Source organism: Podarcis muralis, chromosome 1, assembly GCF_964188315.1.
Source record: "Podarcis muralis chromosome 1, rPodMur119.hap1.1, whole genome shotgun sequence".
NCBI classification, from domain to species: domain Eukaryota; kingdom Metazoa; phylum Chordata; class Lepidosauria; order Squamata; family Lacertidae; genus Podarcis; species Podarcis muralis.
In genome coordinates, this window is record NC_135655.1 from 76,801,401 (window position 1) to 76,823,511 (window position 22,111).

Consider the following 22,111-nt stretch of genomic DNA (forward strand, 5'->3'; position numbering starts at 1 on the left):
CTCCGGGGACCTGTTTTAAATTGCTGGCGGTCGGGAGCAAAGACTTTCGCCCACAGCCGGCCTTCAGAAGAGGTCCTGGACCTCTTCTGAAGGCTGGCGGGGGGCAAAAGTCTTTGCTCCCCCCCCGCCTGCCTTCCCGGGACAGCGGAGACTTCTCCGCTGCCCCGGGCGATCTTAAAATGCTGGCGGGCGGGAGCGAACGCTTCGCTCCCGACCCCCAGCATTTTAAAATCTTTGGGCGAGTGCCTGCAAGCCTCGCGCGCCCGGCAGGAGGTCCCGCCGGGTGTGCGAGGCTTGGGGCGGCAGCCTGTCACCCGAAGCACGGGGAGCCCTTCGGAGGGCTTCCCCTGCTTCGGGCGAGTGTCTGCAAGCCTCGCGCACCCGGCAGGAGGTCCCGCCGGGTGCGCGAGGCTTGGGGCGGCAGCCTGTCACCCGAAGCACGGGGAGCCCTCCGGAGAGCTCCCCTTGCTTTGGGCGAGTGTCTGCAAGCCTCGCGCGCCCGGCAGGAGGTCCCGCCGGGTGCGCGAGGCTTGGGGCGGCAGCCTGTCACCCGAAGCACGGGGAGCCCTCCGGAGAGCTCCCCTTGCTTTGGGCGAGTGTCTGCAAGCCTCGCGCGCCCGGCAGGAGGTCCCGCCGGGTGCGCGAGGCTTGGGGCGGCAGCCTGTCACCCGAAGCACGGGGAGCCCTCCGGAGAGCTCCCCTTGCTTTGGGCGAGTGCCTGCAAGCCTCGCGCGCCCGGCAGGAGGTCCCGCCGGGTGCGCGAGGCTTGGGGCGGCAGCCTGTCACCCGAAGCACGGGGAGCCCTCCGGAGAGCTCCCCTTGCTTTGGGCGAGTGCCTGCAAGCCTCGCGCGCCCGGCAGGAGGTCCCGCCGGGTGCGCGAGGCTTGGGGCGGCAGCCTGTCACCCGAAGCACGGGGAGCCCTCCGGAGGGCTTCCCCTGCTTCGGGCGAGTGTCTGCAAGCCTCGCGCACCCGGCAGGAGGTCCCGCCGGGTGCGCGAGGCTTGGGGCGGCAGCCTGTCACCCGAAGCACGGGGAGCCCTCCGGAGGGCTTCCCCTGCTTCGGGCGAGTGTCTGCAAGCCTCGCGCACCCGGCAGGAGGTCCCGCCGGGTGCGCGAGGCTTGGGGCGGCAGCCTGTCACCCGAAGCACGGGGAGCCCTCCGGAGGGCTTCCCCTGCTTCGGGCGAGTGTCTGCAAGCCTCGCGCACCCGGCAGGAGGTCCCGCCGGGTGCGCGAGGCTTGGGGCGGCAGCCTGTCACCCGAAGCACGGGGAGCCCTCCGGAGGGCTTCCCCTGCTTCGGGCGAGTGTCTGCAAGCCTCGCGCACCCGGCAGGAGGTCCCGCCGGGTGCGCGAGGCTTGGGGCGGCAGCCTGTCACCCGAAGCACGGGGAGCCCTCCGGAGGGCTTCCCCTGCTTCGGGCGAGTGTCTGCAAGCCTCGCGCACCCGGCAGGAGGTCCCGCCGGGTGCGCGAGGCTTGGGGCGGCAGCCTGTCACCCGAAGCACGGGGAGCCCTCCGGAGAGCTCCCCTTGCTTTGGGCGAGTGCCTGCAAGCCTCGCGCGCCCGGCAGGAGGTCCCGCCGGGTGCGCGAGGCTTGGGGCGGCAGCCTGTCACCCGAAGCACGGGGAGCCCTTCGGAGAGCTCCCCTTGCTTTGGGCGAGTGCCTGCAAGCCTCGCGCGCCCGGCAGGAGGTCCCGCCGGGTGCGCGAGGCTTGGGGCGGCAGCCTGTCACCCGAAGCACGGGGAGCCCTCCGGAGGGCTTCCCCTGCTTCGGGCGAGTGTCTGCAAGCCTCGCGCACCCGGCAGGAGGTCCCGCCGGGTGCGCGAGGCTTGGGGCGGCAGCCTGTCGCCCGAAGCACGGGGAGCCCTTCGGAGAGCTCCCCTTGCTTTGGGCGAGAAGTCTCTGCTGCCCCGGGCGATCTTAAAATGTTGGCGGGCGGGAGCGAAGCGTTCGCTCCCGCCCCCCAGCATTTTAAAATCTCCCCGGGACAGCAGAGACTTCGCTCCCGCCCGCCAGCATTTTAAAATCGCCCGGGACAGCAGGGGCTTTTAAAATGCTGGCGGTCGGCAGCAAAGCCCTCCTGTCCCCGGAGCTTGCGGGGCGGGAGGTGGGAAGAAGGGCTTTTTTTCCCACCGCCAGCCTTCAGAACAGCCTTCTGAAGGCTGGCAGTGGGAAAAAAGCCCTTGTCCCCCCCCCCCCAGCCTTCAGAAGAGGTCGGGGAACAGACTGTCCCCGGACCTGGTCTGAAGGTGGTTTCCCTAGGAACGCATTAATTGATTTTCAATGCATTCCTATGGGAAACCGTGCATCGCAAGACGAAAAACTCGCAAGAAGAAAAAACTTGCGGAACGAATTAATTTCGTCTTGCGAGGCACCACTGTACACCACAAAACATAAATCTAGGTGAAGGAAAACCCACATCGGACATTATACATAAAAGTGCTATACTAAAGAAAAATATATTGGCTTAGATTGTAAATGAGGTTCTGATGGCAAGTTCCCACATGCCGAGTTCTGCTAACAGAATGTTCCTGCTAGTACTTTCATCAGTCTCCCCTCCCCAACTGCAGCCCCTTGAATGTCCACTCAGGAGGGTCAGGGGACATTTCAGTGTATCAAGAGAGGCAGTGTAGGGGGAAGGGAAAATTGGTTTAAAAAAATAAAATAAAATGCTGTCTTCCACATATGGAAGGAGCCCTTCCATTTGCAGAGGGGACTAATTAGAACCCAAGGCATAAAATACTGTAGTACCCAGAAGATCAACATGGAATTCACCTTTCCAAAGTGCATATGAATTGAATTTGTCTTGAAGTCACTGGATTTGGTCTTAAAATTATTTTTCTCATATCACACATCTTTTAGATACCTGAAAGCAAAAATAAGACCACAGCAATGTCACGTGGATATACTTATCAAAATCATCCAAATTCAAGAGTAAAATTAAGCAGCCTACAGTATACATAGCAAGGCATGACCTGTACTCAACTAAATCTGTTTTGCAGAATACATTAGGCAATATCCAACAGTGTTTGTCCACCAGTGGAACAGGCACCATTTGTGAAATAAGGATGTCTCCTCCTGCACATACCCAAACCTGACCTGAAAGGTTACGGTGACCCTCCAGAGCAGCTGGGGAGGGATGAGGGCTGCATGGGAAAGGAGAAAGGGGGATCTGCTCATGCAACACTGGATATTGCTCTTTCATTAATAAAATATATCTTTAAAATATTTTGAAAACTATTCTTAGAAACCCGTAATTCTAACTTTAACTGGGAATTAGGCTTATGATAATGTACAGCTAAGATACCAGTTTCCAAGTTAACTTTTAAAAGATTGCTACATTCTTTTGAAATTTTCACTATAAATGCTTATGCATGGTCTGATACAGTACAGTAACATGTGATTTAGTTTCACTGATTCCACTGTTAAGACCACTGAAATGAGTAATCAACTCAAAGAGCTGCAAAAATTAATCACAAGGGTCTGGCTAATATTTATTTTGAGAGATGATTCAAGCTTTATGAAGCACTTTATTGCTACCTATTTACCGTGTATCTTCCAAGGAACGAAAGGTCAATGCCTCTAATCATATGGTATACACACACTGGGGAACTGTGGGTAATCCCTGGGATCTGTCCACAGCATGAATTTCTACATTTGTAGAGGCATGTTTTCCTTGAAACAATGAGGTGCTCACCAAAGTCAGGCCAAGGACAAACAGCAAGCTTGTCTGCCACCAAAAATGTGGATCAGCCTTGATTTGAGTATCAACATTTAACTCTAAACTTCAATTCAAACAGAGACCACCACTATATAAGCTATGCTGAGAATAACCCTGCAGAATGTGTTACATGTTAGTTCATGATGGCCTCATGGAACTTTGCAGTGTAGTAAGAACAGTTATGATAGTGTTTATACTCGAGAACATCAAGCCCATGTACTTTTACAAGGATCAATTAAGAATCTGTATTGCTTATTTAAAAAGAAAATACAGAATATAGGTTTACCACAGATAGCAACATGAGTTAGCTGACAAATGCAGCAATGGCTATGACTTGCAGGATTGCTTCAAGTCCACATGTGACAAGCAGTACAACATTAATGATGACATCTGCTCGCAGGACATATGTTTGCCACACCAGAAAGTAGATGGATAGGATTATGCTGCCAGCAGTGATCACAAGACTGATACCCAATGGATATTCTTCTTCTGTTAGATTCCCTTTGGTACCTAGTGAAGTTTAAAAAAAATACACAAGCACAATTGACAAATGATGAATGTGATAGCTCACAAAAATCCAAATTCAAAGCGACTATAATGGCCTTTTACTAGCTGCACCCACCTAGTATGATAGGTATGATGATTCTTGGGCCAGGAGAGCCTTCAGAGGCTAACACAGTGTATACTGGAGTTTATAATAGAAATACCAGTGCTATTCCATTTTACACTGCTTTTGTGCTGATATAGCCATGATGTAGCTGAGAAGCAGAGCCTTCCTTTTCATTGTATCTTCCCCTTTTCAACCACCATGATCCACAGAACCCAGCAATACTCTCATTTTACCATGGGCACCTAGTGCAGTGGGGCTGTTGCTGCATCCCCCCTCCTATCAGAAGCATTCCATCTACTTACCAAGAAGGGCAGGGCAGGGACATGGGCAGGGCTGTGTGGGCACACTGGTGAAAGCCAATTTGGTGCTTCTGCCACTAAACTGATACAGACTCAATCTCTCTGTCCTAGCAAGTGGCAGTGGTGCCACTACTAGCACAGTGATGGCACAGCACAGCCAGTGGTGGAGCATATGCCCGCGCTGCCCAGGGCAGGCGCAATCCCAAGGGGGGGGGGGGTGGCGCAGAGGATAGCCACTCGGTTGCCCAGAGCGGCGCGCACACCCTGCAGACGGGGGTGGAGTGAGCCGCCAGTGGCAAGCAAACAGCACGCTGCCCACCCGCGACTCCCAAACCTCCCCCAAGCTGTCAAAACGAAGGGGGAGGGGGGAATGCCACTGGCAAAGCGGTGCAGCTCCCCCCATCCCAATAGCTCAGGGTAAGCTTGGGAGTCGCAGGCAGGCTGAATGTCACCCCCCTCAGTGAGGGCACCTGGGGTGATCCACTCCCCCCCTTCCTATGCCCCTGAGCACAGCCTCTGCTCCTGATTTTTATGGTTTAGTAAAATTGCCCTCTTTTAGGATGCAACTGATAGACTCTTACTTTAGCACTTAAAGGTAAAGGTAAAGGTACCCCTGCCCGTACGGGCCAGTCTTGACAGACTCTAGGGTTGTGCGCCCATCTCACTCAAGAGGCCGGGGGCCAGCGCTGTCCGGAGACACTTCCGGGTCACGTGGCCAGCGTGACAAGCTGCATCTGGCGAGCCAGCGCAGCACACGGAACGCCGTTTACCTTCCCGCTAGAAAGCGGTCCCTATTTATCTACTTGCACCCGGGGGTGCTTTCGAACTGCTAGGTTGACAGGCGCTGGGACCGAACAAGGGGAGCGCACCCCGCTGCGGGGATTCGAACCGCTGACCTTTCAATCGGCAAGCCCTAGGCGCTGAGGCTTTTACCCACAGCGCCACCCGCGTCCCTGTACTTTAGCACTTACATCCAGGCAAACATGCATTTGACTGGAGTGTAACCTTGACAAATATATCCCTTATTTAACTAGTATTTAGCAAAGTCTCATTTGCACTTTTACCCATGTAGGTCAGTCAGCCATTTTAATGTTTAACATTAAAAGTATTTAAATGTGTTGTAAAATAATTGGTTAGGTGTCATGAATCAGCATGTTTCGACATGTATCCTTACCAAAGGATTAATATTTAACAATGATTCTAATGTGCATGCTGCTGTCCAACTTACCAAAGTATAGCCTGATTGCTTCAAGAACTGCCATAATGAACAGCAATATGAGATCAAGAGCTAAGAAATCATCTGGATACGTGAAAACCTGACCTGCCAATGAGCAAAGTATAAATAATGAAAAAAGACAAGTAACAAGAGGTCCACAATACAGCTATTTTAACTGTGTATTTGAATTAACTTACTTTTATAAATAATCATCATCAGGGTTGCTAAAAAATAAAATATATAATAAACTACATTTAAATAGAAAAGAATCTGTAAGGGAACAGATGACAGCTGGCAGTTTCTGTCAAGGAAATTGGTTTTAAAACAATCAAATCATGTCCCAGCCCCTGTCCCCCACTTCAGACAGCAATACTCCAAGGTATTAGATAGAGAGGGGTTTCTCAGCCCTGCTAGTTGAGATGCTGTTAACTAGAGGCTGGCCAAGGACCTCCTGCATACAAAGCATGTGGGCTGCTATAGAGCTATGGGCTCTCTCAAGGTATGGCAATGTACACTTTAGATGAAACATTTATTGTGAAAACTGTTGATACAGAAGGTCTTGTTAAAGTTAAAAAAAGTTCTTGAAAGGGTATCTGTATAAAACTATTTGTTCAAGCCACGGGATTTGTTTTACAGGGATTTTATGAAGGCTGAGAATAAGATCAAAGGCAATTTAACTTTCACAGTCCATTAAGAGGAAGACTATTCCTGCAGTGGCTTTATGAAAATCTTGTATGATTTGGAGTATGAATTTTCAAGTGACAGAAGTCTTTGCTGGGTTATTTGCACTTTCAAAATAATGTACACTGGTATTTCAGTCCTCAAAAGTCTTAGAAAATAAAATTACTGGCCATGGACTGGGAATACCCAGGACTTTTCAATCCTGGCTCAGTCAAATTCCTATTCTAATTCCATCCTACATCTTAAGATTCCAACACACTAAATATTATAAGCACCATTCTAGTTGTAAGAAGAACCCCCTACTTGAATTTTATTGACTAGTATTCAACTAAGGTTTAATCAGAGTGGACTCACTGAAATGAACACGACTAAAAGTTAGGTTTGTTAATTTCGGTGGCTCTATATCCAGAAAAACTGAGTTTAAATACCACCCATTAAACTTGCAACGTCTACTGATCGAGATCAGAAAAACTTGAGATGGCAGTGCTCATGACAGCTGGCTCATCAGACCTGTAACCCTGAAGCACATTAGGACTGGGTTTGGAAGCTCCCTACTGAATCACTAAGCTCACCTGGTGGCCTTCAACACAATTGTTCTGCCACATCCTAACCTTCCTCAAGGAGTTGGTGTGAGGAAAAATAAATTGCTTTGCATTTTATAGACTGAAATATGCCACAGAACTTAATAGCAATCTAGGTCAGGATAAACTAAAGTTTCTGCCATACCTCCTATGAAGAAATGATAATGGTTTAATGATTTTTCTGCTTCTTCTAACAATTGTAAATCCATAGAATTCAAATTGTAATACAATGAAATACAATATAAGAAATATAATAAGCAATAAAAATGCAATTAAAAATCAACAGGCATATTCAATCTGATGGATGCACCATCTCCAACTGCAAAATCCACAGACATGCCATGGAGCACCTGAATGAAGCTTGTGGTGGTTCACAGACTGATTTAGGAACTCCTGACGTAAGAGTTTGTGTTGTACCTTCCAAAGATTTCTGTGGTATTTTGCTTAACCCAAACTGTGAGCTGAGCTGCATTCTAGCAGAGGGGACTGATAATGGAGAGTAAATGATTCACATGTGGAAGGTTTTGCCATTCCATTCATGGCAATGAGAACCACGTGTGCACTTTGGGTTCCATTTCTCCATCCAAATGTATAAACCATGCTGAGCCCAGGTTCAGGGGCCATCTATAAGCAAGGTTTTAAGTGGGAAATGCAACTCACGCTATCATGCTAAGAAAATCTCAGCTAATTGCACACTAAGAGGTAGGGAATAACCCAGTATAAAGTGGAATAAGTTGATAACATCATGGTTATCTTATAAATCCCCTTAAAAAAATTCAATCTTTATTGGTTTAAAATCAACACATACACACAAAGAAAGCTTAGAAAAAGAAAAGAAAAAGAAAACAGAACAAAAGAAAGACAATACATCTCTTATAAACAAAAAGAAATAGAACAATACATAGCGAATGCACAAAAATATTCTAGCTTTCAACTTCCGACTTCCTTGATATGGGTTCTTTGTTTCCTTAATTACTTGCCTCTATTTATTCAATAAGCTTAAACTTTATTAAAACTTGTTTGTGTTCTTTATACCTTATTCAATTCCGACAGTTATTCAAAGCATTCTAAAGTTTTTATATGGGGACACTGTTCTTTTAAATATTGTCTGAAATCTCCCATTCCCTTTCAAACTTTTGGGTTGATCGATCTCTGATCTTTTCCGTCACATATGCTAGTTCCATATATTCAAACAGTTTTACTTGCCACTCCTCTTTTGATGGAATTTTATCTCCTTTCCACCCCTTGGCAATCAGCATCCTCGCTGCTGTTGTTACATGCAAAAAGATCCTTCCTTTCTCTCTTGGGATGTCTGATGCCATTATGCCTAAGAGAAAGGCTTCCGGTTTTTTATTAAACGTTATTTTGAACAGTTTTTTTTATAAAAAAATCATTATATATAAGTTCCCAAAAGCTCTTTATTTTTTTGCAACCTCACCCTATGTGGTACATCGTTCCCTCTAACTCTCTACACCTCCAGCATAAAATTGAGCTGGTTCTGTACATTTTGGACAGTTTGCTGGGGGCATGACCTGTATAGCATCTTCATAAAGTTTTCTTTTATAGTGAAGCAGGCTGTGAATTTCAAATCCCTACTCCATAAATTTCCCCATTCCACCATTTGTATATTGTAACCGAAATCCTTCGCCCACTTAACCATGACTGATTTTACCTCTTCTTCCTTTACTTATCTTATAAATTCCTGAAGGACATCTGAAGTGCACAAACACAAACAATTGTTGATTTCTGTCAGTTTTCTTCAGTTCTATAAATCCAACAGCAGCACATAAGGAGTCAACCTTCCAAAACAGAGCAATGCTTAAACAGCTGAAGTGTGCTTTATCTACATTGTTTTGACAGTCCCTTTCTATTTTTACAGAAAAAAGCAAATACACCAGTCTTGCTGGAACATATGAATTCCTGAAAGCAAGGTACTTGCTCTTGGAAACAATGCCTGTAGGCACTCTGCACACTCATACACAGTCAAATATTTATTTGAAAGAATGAATCTGAAGGAGCCATGCCCATTTAGTTAAGTCCCACTGACCTGAATGAGACTTATTTCTGAGTAGGCATGCATAGGACTGCACTATAAAAGACCTACAGGTAATAGCTACATTCCAGCTTGTGGAGTGGATGTCAGTTCTACTGAAACAGAACTGTGTATTCACATTCTCCAGACTGAAGTAATGAGAAGGAATTGTAGCAGCAGAAATATTTGAAGACTGTCTGGAATGCTTTTGGGGGAACTTGTAATACAAACTGTATTACCCATGTGTCTGGAGTGTTGGGGGACCCTCCAGAGCAGATTTGGGTGGACATGGTGGGGGGGATGACTGCAGTGATGGGAGAAATCAAAGAAAATTGCTTCCTGATCCATTCTGCTGATATAACCCTTATCATCAGCTGAGTAAGACCAATGGATACAACTCTATTTTATGGAGACCACTCTGATCATTTCATTTCATTTCTTAGTCTCCCAGACTATAGATTAATCAAGTTTTAGTACAGTACTTATAATCAGTGACAATATATACTGCTTTTGCATATCTCAAATTTCACTATGAATTTACAAACTAAAACTTATTGGAGTATAATGAAACGTAACAGTAGTTTTAAAACTTTCCACCTTATAAATAAATAAATAAATAAATAAATAAATTACTTATACCCCACCCATCTGGCTGGGTTTCCCCAGCCACTCTGTGCAGCTCCCAACAGATTATTAAAAATACGATAAAACATCAAACATTAAAAACTTCCCTAAACATGGCTGCTTTCAGATGTCTTCAAGTAGTATTCCCCATGTCAATTTGTTTGCTACTGAATACCTGCATTGTATTATATTCTGCAACATGCTTGACAGTCCATAGTCCTCATTGAGGAACCCCAAAGAAGCACTCACATAACACATTTGAAAATCACAGATAGAAAGAAGCAAAATTATTTCATCATCTGAATGAACGAGAAAGGATACAACAGATGTTGCTCTTCCTGTACATAAGACAAAAATAATAATTAGCAGAGTCTATAATTTTTGGACCAAAGATTAAAAACCTAAGAATGGCTGAATACATGTTGTACAGTAGAAATGATTTTTTTTCAGAGTCACTGGGAAAACAATTTAAGCTATGACAGTAGCCAGTTAGAACATGAACAGCTCACTTCAAAGCTGTAAACACAATGCTGAAATATCTATTTCATACCACCCCTACTCTCTGCAAGGATAATGCTGCAATTTACAAACCACTTAAGTCATCTTGGGCATATTTTCCAGTTTAGGGCTACAGTCTTAAACACACTACTGAAGTAAGCCATAAAGAACACAACGGAACTTATTTCTGCACAAACATGCACAGAGGTTATAGAACCAAAGCCTAAAACTGATCAGAATGTTACATTCTAAAGCAAGAAGTAACAAAGCTAGGAAGGACATAAAGAATTCAGTCATTCATCACTGTCATACATTATTAGGCTTACATAAAATGCTTGATGTATAACCTAGTTACACAAAGCAGGTCTCTATCCCCCTCTAGTGAATTAAGCATGCTATGGTTTCTAAGTCTGTGAATTATTTCAACAGGAGCCTAAGTCAGTCTTTAAATCAGGTTGAAACAAAATAAACCTTTAGATGTAGTTGAAGTTACACTTTGTAGTGCAAACAATTCATAAGGTGTGGGCATGACTGTAAGATGGAGGTGTAGCCTGAAATTATATTTAATGTAAGATAGCCTCTGGTACACTATGTTTAAGCAACTGATAGGTATGGATACCCTCTCCATCTAATCCAACATCTACAGTCTGATGAATGCCACTTTAAAAAATAATACATATCTCTGTGAACTGTCCCACATGAGAGTTTATATTATGCATTACATTACTAATGCCATCAGTACCCCTCCAACCCATAACTATTACACACACACACACACACACACAGCCCATATATTTAAAGTGCATGGTCACAGAAACACTCCCAGTAAGAATCACAATGCCTGTGTTATTTGCTGAATTATTCTTGTGAACCCCCAAGCACCTAACAATATAGTGAAGCAGCCATATTAAACTGCAAAAATAAAGGGCTAAGAGTAATAAGGGTTGTAACCAACAAAGTAATGTAAGAGAAACTTCCACACATGCAGCAGAGCACCCTCTCCATTCCCAGATTTGCTCAGGGTTCCCTCCCACCGGCCCTCCAGAGCAAATATGGGGGAGTGTTCAGTTGTAGGAGAGGGAGATGTTCTGTTACACAAATCAAAGTTGTTCTGCTCATGCAGTGGCTTTGCTGGATTCAACCCACAGCCATTAATGTGTGGCCACTCTTGACTGCTCTGAAGTGGCAAATGTGGCATCCCACCCAGTAAGTTGAGGGTCATTTCCCACAAATACAATTCATTTGGGGGGTACATATTCATTCCACTTTTTCTCCCCTGTGCTCAGGGTACATATCCTCTAGCCCACCCCTTTTGTCCTTACAATAACCTGAGAATTAGGTTATTATGACAGACAGCAGTGGGCTCAAAGTCACCCATATTTGGACCAAGGTCCCAGGTATGTCCAGTAATCTATGCATCAGCCTTCCCCAACTCCAAGCAGCTCCAACCAACATGGCCAACAGCTAAGGATGGTGAGTGCTTGAGTGCTTAAATAGTGCAGGGGTGGGGAACCTGGAGCACCATAGGCAACAGTCTACTTCATCACTTATAAAAGCTCACAGTAAGTCTTTCAAAAAGCTGAAGGCCTGATCACAATTACTAGGGAGAAAAGAATCCATTTAATGTAATGAGATTTTGGCTCTGTTGTTACTTGAGGTGGCAAACCTGCTAGGGGTGGGGAACCTTTTCAGCTTGAGGGCTACATTCTCTCATAGGACACCAGTGATGGGCAGGGCAGGAGGCGAAAACGGGCGGAGCAACAGCTAGGACTCTCACTTTTGTACAGGCTGCATTCCAGACACACAAAAGCCAGGGGTGTGCATGTGTACACACACACCTTTTGATCCAGGCAGCCAAAAAAAAAAAAAAAAACCCACCAGAGGAGAGAGCAGAGCAGTGCCTCTGTAAGGGGGGTGGGCTGGGTGCCCAAGGATAGCTGCAGGACAGGAGGGCTGCATTTGACCCCAAGGCTCACTACTCCTGGACTATACCGGATTTAATTCTGGCTGCAGGAGGAGGCTTTTGCAATTAAATGAATTACTTCTCGATACCGAAAACCCCCTCCATGTAGAAAAGAAATGTCAGGGGAAAAGGCTAAGCTGAAACACAACCTTTCACCCTGATATCTAGTTTCCTATGAAAAATAATGTTATGTTGGAGGGTGCCCATGGTGGAGAAGCATTCAATCAGGCTGACACTCCGCCCCCGTCAGAGGCGATAGCGCTCTGCTTAGGAGACTTGCCGCCTCAATGAGAACTAGACACCGAAGCCCTAATCACCAACACTTATAAAACGCAGAGAAATTCCTGCGTGGACGTACTTAAGAACGGACTGCGGGGTTGCAATCTGAGCCTCGTTTACTGAGGAATAAAACGCCACTCCGAGCAAGAACGCGCATTTTTGCTTCTCTGTTGCCATAGAAACCAATTTACCAGGCAAGGCCAACGCAGCCCAGTGAGCAACCGGCGGCCTCGTCACCAGGCTCTGGAGCCGCGCGCATGATTAGGGGAACCGGGCCTGCCTCCCCTCACTCGCCCTGGCGTTAACAGCGGCGCCTTAGGGGCACTGAGCTCACCTCGCCTGACGGCCGCCATTTTTTCGCTCCCCCCCGCCTCCCGCTCGCTCTCCGCCCCGCCTCAGTTCCTCCAATATCCCGATAGTCCTTGCGCAGCCTCACTCGGGGCCTCGTGAAGCTCCGCATACTGCCGTTCGTTGCTTTTCGCGCGGGCGGGATTGCGCGACAGATTTCGGAGCTCAGGCGTTCGGGCTGAATCGGACAGCTCCGGTCGCTTGGGATTGTGAGGGGCGGGATTCAGAAATCCCTGTTCGGCCTTTCCCGCTCGCTTCCCGCTTACGCCCTTCGATTCGGTTATAGCCGGAAAGACTCGGGTCTCTTCGGCAATCGCCGTCGGTCGCCGCTTTTGAGAAGCCGAGACGAACCTGGACCAGTTCGGGCGCCTTCGCAAGCTTTCGGCCTCGTTCTAGATCTCTTCAATTGGGAATTAGGCTGATCGGAAGAGGTCGGCTTAGATCGGGAACTGTTCGGGATTTTTCGGGTGAGACCGAAGCGGCGCTCCGGAGGCCTCGGCCAGGGTTGCCATCGGCAGCACTCGGGAGAGTACTCGGGCAAGATCGGAGAGGGCCTTGGGCAGTTCGTTTCGTCACTCGGGAGCCGTCAAAGAGGCGCTCGGGTGAGATCGGAGACGAAATCTCAATCGGACGGCCTCGGCTCACCTCGCTTCGGTCACCCCCCGCGCCCCCCTCCCCAACACCCCCGGCTAAAGGCCTCTTCGGATGGAGGACTCGGACTCGGCCGCGAAGCAACTGGGCTTGGCTGAGGCCGCGGCGGTAGCTGCCGCCGCTGCAGTTGCTGCGGCGGCAGCAGCTGCGGCGGCCGCAGACGGGTCGGAGCACCAGCAGTGTGTGGAGGCGAGTGGCTCGGGGGCGGAGCCACCAGAGGAAGAGGAGGTGACGGCCGTGACCGTAATGGCGGCGGATGCGGAACACATCGAGATGGGAGCCGAGTCCCTGCCGAGCAGCGACGAGGCCACCGCGGCTGCCTTCGCAGGTCAGCGCACCCGGCGCATGCGCACAGTCGCCCAGCCCGCCAGTCCGTTCAGCTTCGTCCCTGACGCTTAGCTGGTTCGCGCTCGTGCGCTTCAAGGAGTGTTAATGGACCCCCGCCTGCTTTTTGTAACATCACGTTTTGAATCCTCGTATTGCATCAGACGCCACTCTGCTCTGTGGAAGTACTTCGCACGTTCCTCAGCCGCTGTTAGTCAAGTGTATAGAAATCACGTGTACACATGCATATGTGAATCAGCTCTGAGACATAGTATAGTGGAGGAGTCGTCGCTGTCATGGCTGCAGTGTTTCATTTCTACTGCTCCCTGAGTCATATGGCTACTGGACCTTTAATACCGTGGTAGGGAGTCTTGTTGGCCCTGCTGTTTGGTGATAATGGGAGCTGGAATCTCAACGTCTGAAGGGCCACAGGTTTCCCAGGCCTGCTTTGACAGCAGCTTGACAAGCAGAAATCTAGCAGATGTAGGGTTCCTCTATAGTTCCCAAGGGAGAGCTGTGCCTGTTTAATTTCCGCCTGTCAGCCAACTGAAGAAAGACATGGAGCCCTGCTTTGTAGTGATTAGATGTGACAACAAGCAATATAACTTTGTGTGCATTTATAAGTTTCATTTTTTAGTTTGTCTCGGGAAATATGGCTGGATGTCTGAAATGCATAAAATATCAAAGTAGCATACAATAAAGCGTCACTCATTTAAAAATTAAACATTTGAAAAAGCAAGTGAAATGGAAAGTTCTGTAAATACATGCATACATTGACCTCAGTCATACACTGGGACTAAATCTTGGAATTCGATGAACTTTATTTCTGAGTAGACACACACACATAGGACTGCACTGTAAAAGGGAAATGTTTCCCAGTGCATCTCACCACTTTACATTTAAGTGCAGTCACTATATTGGTGGCTTATTACTAATTAGCTGTGCTCACTGAGCCAAAACTGTTTGCTTTGTGCATTGAAATGCACACCTCAGAGGGAGAGAGATCATGGGGTACCTTACACCTAGATAGTTGGATAAGAAAAACATTTGCAATTGCATGTTTTACTGCATGGAATTTATCTGGTCCATGGGAGGCTGTAGCAGAAAATTAAACATTATTTTGGCCATATTTTACAGAAGTGACTACAGTAACTGTAGCCAACGTGGGTGCCTCTGCAGACAACGTATTCACTACTTCAGTAGCGAATGCAGCATCTATTTCAGGACATGTTCTGGTAAGGTCAGGGTTGATTCATTCTCCAGTATTTATTCCTTCATATTTAATATTTTGTGTGTGATAAGTAACATAAAAGCTGTGTGTGTATGTCGCTATGACAATTCATCAATCCAACTGCACAGATGTTGCTTTTACCCAGGGCTTGTGGGATAAATACATTATTGTGTACTCTTCCTTTTAATTCCATTATGGGCAATCTTACACATTACACAGAGGAAAACCCAGGTTTGCCAACAAGTGTAGATTCAACATGAATCAGTGAGTAGCCAGTCACTTGAAAATGTATAGAGTTGCCCTGATGTAGCCATTGACTCTACAATGCCCCCTTTTATATCACTTGTACAAAACTCAATAATGTAATACTGTTTAAGTAGTTCATGATTTGCACAGGCAGGATCTAAAGTTTAGACTGTAAGATCCTTGGGACGGAGACCTCTCTCAATGTTGTATGCCTTATGTTCGGCTTGTAGTTAGTTTTATTTACTTGTTGGCCCCAATCCAATCCATAGTGGCACAGGAAAACTCTGAGAACTGTGTCTATTCAACAGCACAATGTATGCTGAGGAAGGGAGATGTGGATTTCTCCTCTCCCCTGCAAATATGCAAATCTACCTTAGATATTTCCATACTAACTTAGAAATCTATAGACAAACTAATATAAAAGAATAACAACCCTTTCAAGTTGTATCAGCTAAAGCTCTTTCTTCTGCAGTCTGGAAGGACAGCTCTTCAAATTGGAGACAGCTTGAACACTGAGAAAGCCACTCTGATTGTGGTCCACACAGATGGCAGCATCGTAGAGACTGCAGGCTTAAAGGGGTCATCAGCATCTCTAACATCAGGTATTATGTGGCCTTGCAAAGCTTTTTAAAGTGTCACTCCTCAAGTTTAGTTTCATGCCTTGCAATGATAAGGTTATTGTGACAGTTAACTCATAACGTTTGGTTTATCACCTCTTGATGTTTTGTTGGTATATTTTCTGACTGTTCACTTTTATATTGGAAATGACAGATGAAAGCACTTTGAGTTAGTTCAAGTAGCTAAGGGAAATTTCTAAACTGAGAGATGGAAGGCAAAGAGGAGTTTGCAACAGGATGACAAATATTTATTGAATTTTGGCGAAATAAGTATAATGACTTGGACCCACACTTCCTATGAGTAGATTTCCACTCATCTGATCCTCCCTTTGGGGAAAAGGGCAAGAGAGGTGATTTCTACAGAAATCCTGTACAGGTTGCTCCTGCAACCATCTCTATACTTGGAAATCTTCTTTGTAGGTTGGGAAACCTTCTGGAATGTTGGGGCTGGAGAGGGTATTGGTTAAAATCACCTGCCCCTTCCACCTCTGTTGAACTGGAATCCTTTCCAGGAACAGAAGGTTCCCTCATGATCTATGGGAAGACATAGAATTGTAGAGTTGGAAGGGACCACAAGGATCATCTAGTCCAGCCCCTACAATGCAGGAATCTTTTGCCCAAAGTGGGGCTCAAATCCATGACCTGAGATTAAGAGTCTCATGCTCTACCGACTGACCTTGCCCACATGTCTTGTTCAACTTAGTATTAATATAAATGTGCATCAGTGTGTGTGGTTACTTTTTTATTACAATGATTACAATTATAGCAATGTGAATAAATTTCATATCATGCATAGAATATCCATCACAACTGTTTCCTTTGTCTAGTGTTGATTCCAATAAAGTGCAAAAGGAGTCCAGTTTTTCTGAAATGTCTCAATAGAGTTGATTCTTTCATCCCTTAATTGTTTGTATTGTATTATTCCATTGACTATGCAAAAGCCTTTGACTGTGTCGACCACAGCAAACTATGGCAAGTTCGTAAAGAAATGGGAGTGCCTGATCACCTCATCTGTCTCCTGAGAAATCTCTATGTGGGACAAGAAGCTACAGTTAGAACTGGATATGGAACAACTGATTGGTTCAAAATTGGGAAAGGTGTACGACAAGGCTGTATATTGTTTCCCTGCTTATTTAACTTATATGCAGAATTCATCATGCGAAAGGCTGGGCTGGATGAATCCCAAGCCGGAATTAAGATCGCCGGAAGAAATATAAACAACCTCAGATATGCAGATGACACAACCTTGATGGCAGAAAGTGAGGAGGAATTAAAGAACCTTTTAATGAGGGTGAAAGAGGAGAGCGCAAAATATGGTCTGAAGCTCAACATCAAAAAAACAAAGATCATGGCCACTGGTCCCATCACCTCCTGGCAAATAGAAGGGGAAGAAATGGAGGCAGTGAGAGATTTTACTTTCTTGGGCTCCATGATCACTGCAGATGGTGACAGCAGTCATGAAATTAAAAGACGCCTGCTCCTTGGGAGAAAGGCGATGGCAAACCTAGACAGCATCTTAAAAAGCTGAGACATCACCTTGCCAACAAAGGTCCCTATAGTTAAAGCCATGGTTTTCCCAGTAGTGATGTATGGAAGTGAGAAGGCTGATCGCCGAAGAATTGATGCTTTTGAATTATGGTGCTGGAGGAGACTCTTGAGAGTTCCATGGACTGCAAGAAGATAAAACGCATCCATTCTTAAGGAAATTAGCCCTGAGTGCTCACTGGAAGGTCAGATCGTGAAGCTGAGGCTCCAATAGTTTGGCCACCTCATGAGAAGAGAAGACTCCCTGGAAAAGACCCTGATGTTGGGAAAGATTGAGGGCACAAGGAGAAGGGGACGACAGAGGACGAGATGGTTGGGCAGTGTTGTCGAAGCTACAAACATGAGTCTGACCAAACTGCGGGAGACAGTGGAAGACAGAAGTGCCTGGCGTGCTCTGGTCCATGGGGTCACGAAGAGTCGGACACGACTAAACGACTAAACAACAACAACAACAACAATTGTATTATTTTATTCACTACTATTAAATCAAAAATTTTCTTCTTCAAAAACTTACCCATTTCTTAGCCAGATATCTTCCAAATCTTATCCAGCCATCTTTTCCATTTTCCATGCTTCTGCAATTATTATACAAGCTAAATCTACGTGAATCACCAAGATTTGTCTGTGCATGTGTTCTTCAATCTCTCTGTGTGTGCTTTTATCTATAAACATTCATGCTTACAACTGTTAACTTACATACTGTATTTTGTTGTTCTTTTCTTTTGTATATGTATTAATATGAAACAATGAATAACAATCAGTAAAATGAAAGATTACTCAGATGTTATCGTTGCGAGTACTGTGTTTACGGAAATCACAACTCAGTTGGAGTTCTGTATAATGTGTTACAGTCAGACTGTTAGTCCAAGTAAATGGGATTATGTTGACTTTGATCCAATTATTCAGGTCTAGCATGTTTTTAGTAAATGACAGTTTCAGTAAATATTGTAGGCTTTTTGCAGGCTTGGAGAAAGACTTGTGCTTGCATAATGTGAGTAAAACTATAATTTTGAACATTGAAGAAAAAGTATTGACTCTTTGTTTCTGTATTTAAATCCTTTTTTCTTTTGAAAACCCAGCAGGGCTATCATTCTAAACGACTGCAGGTTGCCTTGAGTAATGACATGAAAGGAAACAATTCAGCTTCAATATCCCATTTGTAGTTCAAAGCTGTTCTTGGCCTGCTATCTTATTGTTCTCCAGGTGGTGGTGCAATAGCTACTTGGAACACCCAAATGATTTTACTGTGCCCTGCCTTTTTAAAAACAAAAACTTCTCTTTCATCTGATGCAGTGTTATGAAATCAGTAAATCAGGGCCAGTTCATATGCTATGACAATGTGATTGGCACTGCTGCATGCTTGCATCCCATGTTGCACTAGTAATGGCTGAACTGGGAGAACCATGTGGAAGAAACGTATTGTGTGTCTCCTCTCCATGCTGCTATGGTTGAATGGAAAGCAACAATGACCTTTGCCCCTTTCCACATGATTTCTGTATTTCAAACTGATATGCTGTTTGATATACAGAAATATTTGATTTAATATTTGTTTCCTCTTCTTTTGTTAAAGGAACTAGTTCCCAACAAGAGTGGGGCTGCTCCAGTTGGACTGTCTCCTCCACACCACTTTACATTTTGTATCATTTATTTGTTCTGGTACTGGAAAAATTGCAATCTGCTCTGGGTGCCTTTGCAGAAAAGCAGTATATTTTGTTCTATTGGTCAGAAGTCACTTTGAGAATCCAGGATATTCTATTGGCATTTGCCTTCCTGTGGGAAAGGCAGAAGTTAGAACCTGAATGTGCTGTGTGTGACTTGGTTTTCTTTCCATTAATCCAAAGGGCCTCAGTCTCCTACTCCTTTAACGTCTGGGCAAGAAAAATCAGGAACAAAATACAACTGGGATCCTTCAGTGTATGACAATGAGTTGCCTGTGCGGTGCAGAAATATCAGTGGGATCCTGTACAAAAACCGACTGGGCTCGGGTAAGGTGTCTCTTCCTCTCTTTCTGAAATGAGGGTGATTATAAATCTTCTGTGCTCCTTAAAGCCTGAGAGTCAACAGTGAGCAATGTGGCTCAGCCTCAAGTTCCTGTGGTTGTGGCAGGCCAGAACCTTGTTTTGTGAAGAACAGGGACTCAGCCCTTCCCTCTTCTCTGATAAAACCTGTTTTAAATGTCCTCTATCAGTGCAAAGCACAGTTGTACATTGGTTCTTGAACATAAGCCGTTCCAGAAATCAGTTCGACTTTCGAAAACCAAGGCGTGGCTTCCGATTGGCTGCAGGAGCTTCCTGCACTCAGTCGGAAGCCGTGTCGGATGTTCGGCTTCCCAAAAACGTTTGCAAACCAGAACACTCACTTCCAGGTTTGCGGCGTTCAGGAGCCAAAACGTACGCGTACCAAGATGTTAAAAAACCAAGGTACGGCTGTACAGGGACACTGCATGAGTGGAATTTCCAGACTCCCCTCTTCTCCCTTGCTCATGAAGTTAGGCCAAGTGCCTGCTCTAGGCCCTTGCAAGATCTACACATAGCAGAGAAAGGCTGTTTCCAAGCTCAGCTGGGCCATCTCTGCACAAAGCAGTTCTTAAGCAGGAGCTAAGCTTGTTGTTTTGCCCTCTTCAAGGTGGTCGAGGACGTTGCATTAAACAAGGGGACACTTGGTACAGCCCCACTGAATTTGAAGCCATGGCTGGAAGAGCCAGCAGCAAGGACTGGAAGAGAAGCATCCGCTATGCAGGAAGGCCGCTTCAGTGTCTTATTCATGTACGGTGGACTCTCTTTCATTCTTTCTTTTATTTATTTCCTACAAAAGTCAGAAGGTCATTCCTCCCTCCCCCTCATCCAGGCACAGAGAAACTGGCCACAGTGGAATTCCCAATTCTAGTCTCAGAAGAGTTGCAACTTGACTCCTGAAGGACCACCTGCACGTTTATAGACCTGTAAGATCACTTAGATCAGTGGTTCCCAGTTAGGGGGGACCTGGGGGTCCACGGAATGCATCTGGGGGTCTATGACACCAGCCCTTGCCTCTCCCCCAATTTTTTTTTTGCATGGTAATATCACACATTTTATGGTCTGTTACAGCGCTGTGATTTTTCAATATATTGGCCAAAATCAGTTTTGTCATCACACCGCGATAATGATTTTGACCAGGCAATATGCAGCAAAATATTATTCCTTGCGCAAAGGAGAGCAGGGCAGCCAGTTTAAAGGCACCACCAATATCGCACGGTGATCACCTGAAACATGTTTACATTTTTCTTTGCTAACTATACATTGGAATCTGCTCTGGATCAATATTGAGTAGTATTCCATGACACCCCCTAGCTACGCTAGTGCATCGACTTTTTAGAATTTTCAAAAGTAGGGGGTTCAAAAACCAAGCTTGGCTTTTAAAAAATAGGGGGTCCTCAGTAATTAACTAATTGAGAACCACTGACTTAGATCATCTGGGGAAATTCTGCTCATGCCACCACACCCTGCAGAATATCATAGGGTGGTGACCCGAAAACAGGCATTTTCAGTTGTCCTTTTGTTTTAATGATATGCACTGCTTAGAGATTTTTGAAATATTAAGCTGCTTTTAAATAAAAATAGAAAAAGAAAATGTTAATTCACAAGTAAGCCCCACTAAATGCAGTGGGACTTGCTGCTTGCTGTGTGTGAACAGGGCGGCATCAGTACTGTAGTAGTAATACAGTAATTATTATTATTATTAATTTATTTATTTATACCCAGCCCAGCTGGCTGGGTTTCCCCAGCCACTCTGGGCGGCTTCCAACAAAAGATTAAATATACATTAAAACATCAGTCATTAAAAATTACTCTAGGAGTAACTTCAAGAAGGTGCTGGGAACCCTGAACTTGATCTTTTGCTTTGTACAGTAGAGCATAGGATGGGTCTCCAGGTATATTTTCCCCTGATACTGTTCTTTACTTTCCCCAATTTAGGATGGGATATTAAATCCTCATGCTGCCTCATGCACTTGTGCTGCCTGTTGTGATGACATGAGTCTGGTGAGTGTGCAGCTGCTGTTGCAGAAACTGGCGGGACTCTCTAATGGTACACTGTAGTGCCATAAGTTTAGGTTATGAGCATCTCCAGACAGGAATAACTGTAAACTTGATGGATTGAGGTGTGCTTCGCTTAGGGAAAGGCAGAAAGGAAAGGTGGTCTTTTCATATGACAGCTCTTCCCTGAGACTTTGTTACGGTTGCAGTATCTGACTTTCTGATGGAAGAAATATTATTGAGGATAATTTATCTGTCAACTTACTTATTTAAAAATACACATTCTATTTATACATATATAAGCTCTAGTGTTTTCTAATAAATTAATCTGTCAAGTGGCCTTCATTAAGAGTAAATTAAACTACTGCAATTATAATCTGTAAGCAACCTGTTCAAATGCACACCTCAGTAAGAACATTTTTACTATGTTTTCTAAAGATCACTTGAGATGAGATGAGTGTAGAGGCAGCAACAGAAAAAGGCCTGCTCTCTGAGTCTTGTGTGACACTGTGACAACTGTAGGGTCCTCTCCCTAGGACTGTCCAGAGCAGGGGTGGTGAGCCTATGGGCCAGATCAAGCCTGCCAGGCTATTTCTCATAGCCTACTAGCCTCCAGATCCAATTTTACAATGT

At 45.5% G+C, this 22,111-nt stretch overlaps 2 protein-coding genes across 8 annotated transcripts in view; one reads left to right on the forward strand and one right to left on the reverse strand.

Moving 5' to 3' along the window:
• Window positions 1-2,385: 2,385 nt before the first annotated feature.
• On the reverse strand, window positions 2,386-12,929 carry TMEM80 (transmembrane protein 80). 2 transcript variants are annotated; one of them, XM_028735248.2, is made up of 6 exons: window positions 12,838-12,929; window positions 10,085-10,101; window positions 6,043-6,136; window positions 5,858-5,950; window positions 4,007-4,230; window positions 2,386-2,865 (listed from the first exon to the last, which is right to left on the reverse strand). In XM_028735248.2, the coding sequence occupies exons 1-5, from the start codon at window positions 12,854-12,856 to the stop codon at window positions 4,025-4,027; spliced, it is 429 nt and encodes a 142-aa protein (XP_028591081.2). In that variant the 5' UTR covers window positions 12,857-12,929; the 3' UTR covers window positions 2,386-2,865; window positions 4,007-4,024. The 2 variants fall into 2 exon arrangements, with proteins under 2 accessions (XP_028591081.2, XP_028591091.2); XM_028735258.2 differs by lacking the exon at window positions 2,386-2,865 and having other exon boundaries at window positions 3,481-4,230.
• Window positions 12,930-13,210: 281 nt separating this feature from the next.
• Window positions 13,211-22,111, forward strand: part of DEAF1 (DEAF1 transcription factor) — a 31,612-nt gene continuing 22,711 nt past the window's right edge. For 5 of the 6 annotated variants that reach the window (XM_028735193.2, XM_028735228.2, XM_028735202.2 and 2 more), the window contains exons 1-6: window positions 13,557-13,830; window positions 14,964-15,061; window positions 15,776-15,905; window positions 19,307-19,450; window positions 20,091-20,230; window positions 21,419-21,484. In XM_028735193.2, coding sequence (XP_028591026.2) covers window positions 13,557-13,830; window positions 14,964-15,061; window positions 15,776-15,905; window positions 19,307-19,450; window positions 20,091-20,230; window positions 21,419-21,484 — 852 coding nt within the window. Of the gene's footprint in view, window positions 13,319-13,556; window positions 13,831-14,963; window positions 15,062-15,775; window positions 15,906-19,306; window positions 19,451-20,090; window positions 20,231-21,418; window positions 21,485-22,111 lie in introns of those variants that run through there. The other variant, XM_028735237.2, reaches the window with a different exon arrangement.